We start from the raw sequence: 9,976 nt of genomic DNA on the forward strand, positions 1-9,976 counted from the left end.
CATTCATTCTTACAAGAGTTTATTACTTGACAAACAGGCTCATTGATACTGAGTGCCTGGAGAATCAAAGAGATAGGACTTAACCTCACCTAATGCAGGAATTCTCTTAAACATGTTCTCAAAAGAGAGACATGTCGACAATGGCCATAGAAGATTATTTCCAATGATAGGAATGATTATCACTTAGTGAAAATAAATGAGCTTTAGAGTCAGTAAACCTTAATCCTTCATTTCCTAGTTATGTGAACTCTCACATGTTTTTACTTGATCTCTGATTTCTTCATGTATATGGAGATAACAGTATCAGCTTTACCAGCTGGCAACCTCTGAAGCTTGTCTATAGTGAGCACTTACTAGCAGGTGAGACTCCTAAAAAGATTTCCTGTACATTTTCTTAGCAACAATAAGTGATAGAAATTTCTTTTTTATATTTGAGCTTTAATTTGCTTTCTGATAAGTTCAATCCATTTGATCTAATTTCCTTTCTGGAGACACATAAGCTTTTCTTCTGGCCACTTGGTAATTTATTTCTCACACATTGGGAAGCACCTATCAAGATCATGATTAGCATCTTCATTACCATCTGAAGGTTATGTACAAAAGTCCCTGTCATCTTGGAGTTAAGTTTAGCTGGGGACATAACCTCTTGACCTTTTTAGATTGGAGAGGTTCATCTCCACAGCCATTTCAAGGAAAATGTCTACCACAGAGTGAGGTATACAATAGGGCTTCAATACATGGATGTTGCTATCATTATTCTCATTACCATCAGTTTTGAGACCTTCATCCATTCTAGTCCTTTGCTCTATGGCTGGTTCATATCTCACTGAAATGAGATATACAAAATTAACCCAAATTTGCCTCCTCTGTATAGAATATATAGAAAGCAATCATGACCACCTTTGATAAGTACAATTATTAATGCAATTAAAAATTATTTTTTATTTTTTATTTTACAGAGAGAGAGAAAGAATGGGGAAAGGGGTAGAGGGAGGGAGAGAGAGAGAGAAAGAGAGAAAGAATCTTAAACAGGCTCCATACTCAACACGGAGCCGGATGTGGGGCTTGATTCCAAGACCCTGGGATCATGACCTGAACCAAAACTAAGAGTTGGATGCTCAACTGGCTGAGCAACTCAGGCACCCCACAAAAGCAGTTTAAAGAAATAAATGGCTCATTTTTCTGGCTCTTTTCATTAAAAAGTTGAAAAAATCATATTTATTTACATATGATCACATCTTTTCTAATTTCTATTTAAATGCTTATTTGGAGGCTAAAGATAGGACTTCATATTTATCTGGTTAGTTTCTTTTAATTTTTATCTCATGCTTGTAAGTGTTCTGATAGTTTTAAAAGTTTTGATTTTACCACTGGCATTTCCAAGGGCCTTCCCAGTTTCGCGTCCTCTGTAAATCTGAGAGGCTTGTTTAGAAACTAAATTCTCTAGGGTTCTGGATAACCAGAGACAGAGAGACTATCAGAAATGCCTGAACACTAAATCTGCCTTTTCCCCTGATGAGGGTGTCCTTTTCATTGATGCTGAGCTTGACTCAAGAATCAAGAGAGTCTCAATATCTGAAAATAATCCTTGAAAAGGAGACATCAGGGACATAGATTATTTGCGTGAGTTCTTTAAGAATAATGATAATCCCCAGGTATAAAAAGGCTGTGATGCAGCAGACAATTAAATGTCTTAGTTCCAGCAAGCCTTTATCCTCTGAGGACAGAAATACTAGCTCCTTTGCACTTCCCTCTCATAGAGGCTGTAGGGGCAATTTGGCAAATATGCACTTCTCCTGCATGTAGCAATGATGATGCTTAGGGACAGGAGTGCACTGACTGCTCTCTGCTGCCCTGTCATGATATGGATTTAACTGATCCTCTGTTTTGCCCAAGAATCAGAAAGGGGTCTGAGGGTCTCTTGATGTTTCCTATTTGTAGAAGTTCTTCCTGTCTGAAGATCAAAGGGGAAGTGGTGAGCAATGAAATTTAGCTTTTCAGATATTAGCTTTTCACACCACTGTGCACAGATGAGGTAAGTGGCAACCACAGGGTCCATATGGATTCTGGGACCCAAAAAAGCAGAGCCGAGACATGCTGCACGGGCTCTTGCTTGGTTTATCGCCCTTGTTTAAAACATTTGTTGGTCCCTTCCCCAGTAAACCAGAAACTTAATTCAGTTTTACATGTGTGGTCTCTTCTTGAAAGTCTGTAAGTCTGTTGTCTGCCTTGGGAGTAGTTGCAGGTGTTCGTTGTCCAAATCATTGGTTAAAACCAAGGACCTGAACAAGGCCACAAATAGACCCTTCTAGTATGCTACTAGAAGCTGCCTTCCAAGTTGATCGACCCATTGCTTATTCCTGCAGACATGGTCACAACACCACCTATAAATCAACCTAATTGTATGGCAATCCAACTCACATTTTCCCAACACATGCACAACACAAGAGACTTTGTCAGTATCTTTCTGAATTAAGGTTCACTTTCATGCTATACTATTTTCCTGAGCTAGCAGTCTAGTAGCCTTACTAAAAAGGGAAATTAGCTGACTTACTGCATTTATAAAAAGATAGAATTTGAATAAATGCATAGAGAAGTCAATAGAGCAATCCCTGGTCTTAGCATGTTGAAATGTCTAGGATTAGCACTATATTTCTTCCATGATCTGAAAAAAAAAATCCATCTTATCATAAAACCTACAAGTTCATACCCTAGACTCTCAAGAATCTATATTCTTCCTTTTTAATAAACTATGAGTATAGCATTTCTCCATTTTTAATTTTTTTTGCAATGTCCTCTTCATTATTTCTGAAAAAAAAAAAAAAAGGATGGTATTTTTCTCTTTATTAATATATCACTGGGATATAATTCTTTAAAACATGCAGATTCAACTCGTTTAAATAATACCTTGAGTTGCTTTGTAATTATACAGAAGGGGATAGGGTAAATAATTAAGGGTAGAGATGAATATTATTATCTCCACTTCTATATACATTTGAAACTTTTCATAATGAACATTTAAAGCTAATTCACATAAGGCAACTCGATGCTCTTGTACCATGGCCTCCAACCTCTCATATCCATGTCATACTTGGAAGAAAGTGATAAAGACAAAAGCAAACATGGAGTTAAGAAATTCTGATTGATCACATTGTTATCTCCTACAAATCCTGCTTTTCCTTTCTTTGGTTCTTCCTTTCAAGATTTTTCTCTGCTCTTCCTCTCCGCCCTTCCTTTCCTCCCTCTGTCCCTCCCTTCCCCCCTCCTACCTTCTTTCATTCTTTCCCTCCATTTGTCCATCTGTCTATTTATTCAACCAACCAACCAATATTACCTACTTTTTGGCTTTAGTTTTTTACATTCTAATAATTTTTTAATTTTTTAGTGTTTAGTTTTTGAGAGACAGAGAGACAGAGAATGAGTGGGGGAGGGGCAGAGAGAAAGGGAGACACAGAATCTGAAGGAGGCTCCAGGCTCTCAGCTGTCAGCAAGAGCCCAATGCGGGGCTTGAACCCATGAACCATGAGATCATGACCTGAGTTGAAGGCAGACATTTAATTGACTGAGCCATCCATGTGCCCCTAGCTTTATTACATTCTAAACAGTTTCATACAATTCAAGTATATTTTGCCTTTCATGTTTTGATAGCTCATTATAAAGACTTTTATAAAGTCATTCAGCTAATTAAATATCTCATTTATTTTTCAAATTCGCTCAACAAATATTTGCAGAATAAAGATGAAGCCTATGAACATTCTATGTCTGAACTCTTCCATGCTTGCTGATTGCGTGTGTGTGTGTGTGTGTGTGTGTGTGTGTGTGTGTATGTGTGAAAGAGAGATAGAGAGTAAAAGATAGAGAGAGATAGGTAAAGGAGTTTGGAGGTCAAGGATAATGGTCACATTTCTATCTTAGGACACTCAATGGGGTGGGGAGGCCCTCACTAAGCCAAGGTACAAACAGGAGGAATAGGTTTGCAGGTGGGTGAATGAAGAGTTCAGTTTTGGGCTTACATGGAGTGAGATGCTTGTGGATGTCCAAGTGGAGATATCAGTGGCAGCTGGAGATACAAATATGGAATTCTATGGAGTACATTCCCAGAATTACTAACAAACATATAAAATGTAGCAATTTGACTTCACTGGGCCAAGACTGGAAATATTTTTTCACGAGGAGACTCTGCATACAGTCATGGGCACTGTTAGTGGAATAAATGGTGAGCCCACCTCAAGCTGTTTCATTAGTAGAAGCCTTGAAAGTGAGAAAGCAGAGCTGGAGGGACACTAAGTTTATATACTGACTATTCTAGATTAGCTGGTTCATGAGAATATGGATGTGGTTTTGAAGGACTCCCTTCCTTGAAACTTGTGAGCCATGATAATAACGGTGAAGCCTGGAGAGGAAGTAGAATTGTATATGGAGGGAATTGGTCAAGAAAAAGCTTTGGTATAATCTGGCTTCAGGGTGTCTGGAAAGTGTTAAGAGACAGAAAAAAAGAAGTAGACTGGTCAAAAAAAACAAGAGACCAGACCTGGGTGGTGACATAAGAGAGTATTTCCAGGATGTTGACCCATGGTATTAACACCTTATAGAGGCTGAGGAGCAAGAATAATGAAGAAGCAAGTGGAAATAGTCCCTGTACCCACCATGGCCTTTAGTAGTGTGTGTAGTGGGCTCATTCATATCATTGTTTTCAATTTTTGAAATCAATTTTCCTACAAGTCACAGTGTGCATTGCAAAATCATGCTCTAGGTTCCATTCCAACTACCCACGTGCTGACTTGTAGTCTATTTTCTGAAGAACTATCCCTTTGATTTTCTGTCCCTCCTCTGCATAGAGGCCAGTGGTATCACTGTGATTTTTCCTCAGGTCCTTCCTTATCCTGTTAGATAGCCTTCCTTGTCCTGAAAGAATGTTTTCCAATCACTCTCCTCTGATTAAAACCTACCTATCCTGTGCCCTGTAGGCATTTTAAACCAACGTTTATTCAGCATCTAAAGTGAATGGATTTGAAGGTAAAGGTCTATGGTTTGTCCCTAAGAAGTGTTCACAATGAGTGACATGTTCGTAAGTGTCATATAAGGCCGAATGATATCCTCTGAGAGCAGAAAAGCAGAGAAGGTGATTTAATTCCAAGAACAATTTATTCTGCTAAAAGCCAATCTGATAAACTTATTTGAGCTGATAAACTTATTTGATGGTTGAAAAGCCAAGGTGAGGATGACATTTACATTTAACTAGTCTTTTCAGTTCTAATCTAAGGTACCAAATAAACTGATAATTAGGGCATTATACTGAGGGGAATTTTTGGTTAAGGACAACTTGTCTAGAATTTCTTTAATCAAAGTTGGTGGCCACAGAGTTAGTGTTTTGTTTTGCTTTTTTTTTTTTTTTTAAATATAAGGCTAGTCTTATTTTGCTTATATGTGAGTCCATGCTACCCTTAATTTCATTTCTTTGCCATTTCTTTTTGCTTCTGAGGCTTGTGGTTATGAGCTCAGAGTAGATGTTAGCATATGTGCTGTAATCACTTGAATTTGCCTAAATTTCTTATCAGTTGTTCTTCTTATCAATTATTGTTCTCTGTTCTCTATGTCCTTTGTAAGGCTAAGATGTCTTAACATTCCCTGAGTCTGACTAAATTTCAGACAGGCTTCTTCCTGACTCTAAGCCTCTGATTTCCTTTTCTTAGAACCTTTACTTTAGAAAACTTTTCATTGTAAATTCTTTGTCTGCCACTTTGAGAAGTAATCTCCCAGCCCCTTGCCAGTTTTACATCCCAGAAATATCTTTCTTAAGGAAGTTGGAACAAACCTTTGAAATGTAATCACTGGAGGACATCTCCCATTCTCTGTGGAGGGTAGAAGCTTAACTTCCTAATTGGGACAACTGGCAAACACAAATGATCATCTTCCCCACTAATAATCTTTAGGACTTTTGCACTAGCTCACTATTAGCTCACTCCAGCACTTAAGAACCCTCCTGCCTTCCAGGAAGTTGAGTTCAATCTCTCTTCTCTCTTGTAATAGTCTTGACCGCATTGCAATAGTCTTGAATTAAGTCTTCCCCACCTTAACTCCTTCACATGCAATTTTCCCTTGGTATTTGTAATTTCTGAAACAAAGAATCTCTTTGGCATTTTCTTTTGCTGTTTAAAAAAAATTCTAGAAAATACTTAGCTGACCAAATTTACAATTTCCTCCTTCATTTTTAGCTTCCTCACAGATTCTTGGAGGAACTTGTTTTCCAAGCCTGAGGTCAGTTTTCCCTGATAATAGTTTCCTTGTCGTTCCTTGTTTTTTTGTTTTTGTTTTTGTTTTGTTTTTTGCAGACCTGTGGAGAGAGCTGCTGGGGTAACCCATATATTTTTCTACTATTTAACACATGCTCAATGAGATCACCTTTCTCTTTTGTATGACAATCTATCTATCAAAATCAATTCTTCCCTTTGAAATCAGCCAGTTGTCTTACCTGGCAGAATCTGACTTGCTGTGGACATGTCCTACTTAGTGTTGATCTAAATATAATGCTTACGAAAGCATTGTTAAGGTCAGATATGTTTTCCTGTTTTTGGCCAACATCTGAGTCTATTATTTAGCATACTCAAGGAAGAAAGATACATCTTTGTGTGGCTTAACAATTCTGCTCACTAATCAGGGGAACTCATAAAATGACTTAAGGGGTGACTGGAGGGCTCATTTGATGAAGCGTCTGACTCCTGATTTTGGCTCGGGCCATGGTCTAATGGTTTTGTGGGTTCGAGCCCTGTGCTGAGCTCTATGCTGACAGCGAGGAGTCTACTTGGCATTTTCTTTCTCCCTCTCTCTCTGCCCCTGCCCCACTCACAGTGTCTCTCTCAAATAAATAAATAAACTTAAAAAATGGTTTAATAAAGTGCATGACAACCCTGGGAAGTGTCTATGAAAAGATAAAGTTACACTTTGGGAATGAATGCACAATTTTCCTGTCCCTCACTTGAAAAACAGAACTTTGAAAAACAGAAACTTTTCTGTTTCTGTGGCTACAAAACTTACATCCATCATCCTTTGATTCAGACAACTTTAACTCAGAAGACAGTTGTGACGTATGTATTTGTCTGTGCCAGGAACTTCTCCAGGTGGAACTGCCCCAGAAGGAACTGTGATGATGTACTTAAACTCACGTAAGTATTTACAAAGTCATTAAATAAGCACATTTTTAGAATTCTTGCAGTGTGTTGGCTGGTACATCTTTAATGTAACAAGGATAACTTCAAAGATTTCCTCCAAGGCTTTACTGGTTTGTTATGTTAAATGTCAATATAGTTTTCTTTTTTTGACAAAACATTGGCCCGTAACATATGCGGCTCCTGGCTTTCCATCTAAGAATCTATGGTATGGAAGAATGCCTGTGCTGCTTTGCATTTTGTGTAGATGGCCAGCAGTAATTAGGTTCCTTCCTCTATTAGATTTGTATCAACAAAGGTCATGACTCCAGGTAGACTGGCCATGCCAGAAGTGAATATACAGGACCAAACAAGGCCTAGGAAATTGGAAGGTCATGGCTGTAATTCTCTCGGGCACTTCAGATGTGTCTCTGAAAGTGGAAAAAGCAAGGAGCATGACTGAGATTTCTCACATCAATTTTAATTTTCTTTCCTTTCTGTTAGTTCTAACGCGGTCTTGGTGCCTCCAGATTATTGGGAAATGATAAAGGAAAATATGAATCTTATTATCTGGGACTTTCCTTTATCTGCTCCCGACCCTCATTCTTGCCAAATCAGTTCCAATCTTCAGTAGAAACCTAATTTTGTCTAGAGCCTTCTCAGAGAGAAAGGCTTACAACTCACATCTGCTCATCCTCATTCCTTATGCAGGGAAGGAGAGATAAAAGGACAATAAGAGAATTGTACCTTTTTCTTTATAACATTTAATTTGAGATGTGTGCCCCCCCATGTCAAGTTCTTCTTCCTTATGAATAAGAAACAATGGTCTGTAATAGACAAACTACCAACCAATTACTTACATGGTAATCATCATTTACGTAAATCAATAACCTTTATTTGATGGGTTATCCACTGGGGTCTGTAAATATAATCTTGGTTTGGTTTCCCTCATGTAGCAGGTCATCTTCAAGTTCTTTTTAACCATATTTTCCTTTTCACTTTTTAGAAACCAGTTTGTGGGAGACAGACTCTTCCCCTCTCCATGAAGTCCAAATGGCAGCTTATAGTTTGGCTTGGTGATCATACCCGATTCTTTTGTCCAACATGGACATGTGATATCATTTTGCAGTTAAGACATTCAAGAATTCATTTCACAAATTATTATCTAGTGCCTACAATATGCCAGACACTCCGATACTGAGGAGGCATGAACACAGACTTTAAAATTTAGTGAACTGTATTAATGCCAACACTAAATAGTGTTTATCGTGTGTCTGTGATAAATTTGGCTCAATGAAACTTTTTCTTTCCTAGAAAATATACACTCCAGTAACACATTATGATGATTCAGTGACTTGTTTAACTCTTACCTAATAGGTAGCAAAAATGCCTAAATGTACATTTTATACAAGGAATTTAGGATTTTAAGGAAAAGCACAAATGCCGTAAAGAGTAAATGGTTATTTCCAGTCTTCCTGTGAGTATTCCGTGGAAACTATAGCATGTTCCTTAAAAGTTTCATACTTACTCATCTCTGCAAACAGCTGTCTTCTTTCTGCCATGGTATTTCCTCTTTTCCCACTATCTTCAATCATTCTAGGAGACAAAATGGTTATAGTGTTATTACCCTCATGCTAATGAGGTAAACAACCATTTCTATGTAAACACACTTGCTGTAGTTATTCTGCAAACACAAACTATTTAAAACTGTGTATTTTAAAAGTATAGCTTTCCTTTCACTAATTTAAATTGCCACACATATTTTTCCATACACAATGTTGTTGTAATTGTTGGGGGGGGATATAATTTTTATTTTCTAACATAAAAATGACTACAATACCAGATGACCTTGTGTAAAACCAAATACAACCATCTGCCATCTGTTAGGTGATTCACATATAGCTTTTCTTTCAATTTTGGGAATACCTACGAAGAATATAGAACAGATATTATGGATTCCATTCAACAAATGATGAGATTGAGAGTCTCAGAGTGAATGGTGTAGGCATTTGGACTCCAAGACCAGTCTGCCTTCTGCCATATTCTGCAGGAGGTTGTCCCCGTGCAGCCAAAATCTCAGTTTACAGGTAGGTCATTTTCCAAATAGTGATCTCTCATTTGAGTCTGTGGAACCTACATCAGTTTTTCTATACATAATAATTTCCTGCAAGGTGGGAGGTTAACATCTCTCTACTTAACCATACGACCATCTGCAGTAACCATTTAAAAAATACTATGAAAATGCCAACAGTTAAAACAGAGAATCAAAAAGTATTTAAAAATTAAAATTTGACTGGAGGAAAAAGAGATAATGAGAAAAGTTAATGGAACTGTTGTTTAGTCTAACAGACTTTAGAGACTTTGGGCTAAATCTTAAAGCTTTTATAGGTGGGTGGAGTTGATTTTTTAATATATCCACTTAAGTTTTTAAAAACTAAAGTTTCCTCTCTCATTCACTCAATACATATACCCATATACCACCATGTTTTGAGTCTCAGGCATGGTAAACAGAAGGCACAGCTGATCTTTTTGCCTCCATTTAATGGGCCCCGCTCTTTCTCCGTCTATGCTATTTTTTGTTCTGAATTTCTCTTTCTCTGTGCCTAGCTAACTTGCAATAACCCTTCAGCTCTTGGTTTAGGTGGATCTTCCTCTGAAATTCTTCCTAACTCTCTATGACAGGGTTTGGTGCCTTTCCTCTGAACCTCCACAGCCCACTATCCCCTTTTTCTCAATGCTGAAAATTCACCTAATAAATCTTTATTTAGTGCCTTCTATACTCCAGGAATCAAATTAAGTTCTGGGTATAAAACAATGAATAAGTCATAGTT

At 37.7% G+C, this 9,976-nt stretch overlaps 1 protein-coding gene across 7 annotated transcripts in view; it reads right to left on the bottom strand.

The window, feature by feature from the left end:
* DTNA (dystrobrevin alpha) overlaps nucleotides 1-9,976 on the bottom strand; it is a 349,880-nt gene that overhangs the window by 117,396 nt on the left and 222,508 nt on the right. For all 7 annotated transcript variants that reach the window (XM_077753816.1, XM_077753814.1, XM_077753820.1 and 4 more), the window contains exon 3: nucleotides 8,674-8,741. In XM_077753816.1, the coding sequence (XP_077609942.1) occupies nucleotides 8,674-8,740 (67 nt within the window). In that variant the 5' untranslated portion in view covers nucleotide 8,741. The remainder of the gene's footprint in view (nucleotides 1-8,673; nucleotides 8,742-9,976) is intronic.

Source organism: Crocuta crocuta, unplaced genomic scaffold (assembly GCF_008692635.1).
Source record: "Crocuta crocuta isolate KB4526 unplaced genomic scaffold, BGI_CrCroc_1.0 scaffold231, whole genome shotgun sequence".
Taxonomy (NCBI): Eukaryota; Metazoa; Chordata; class Mammalia; order Carnivora; family Hyaenidae; genus Crocuta; species Crocuta crocuta.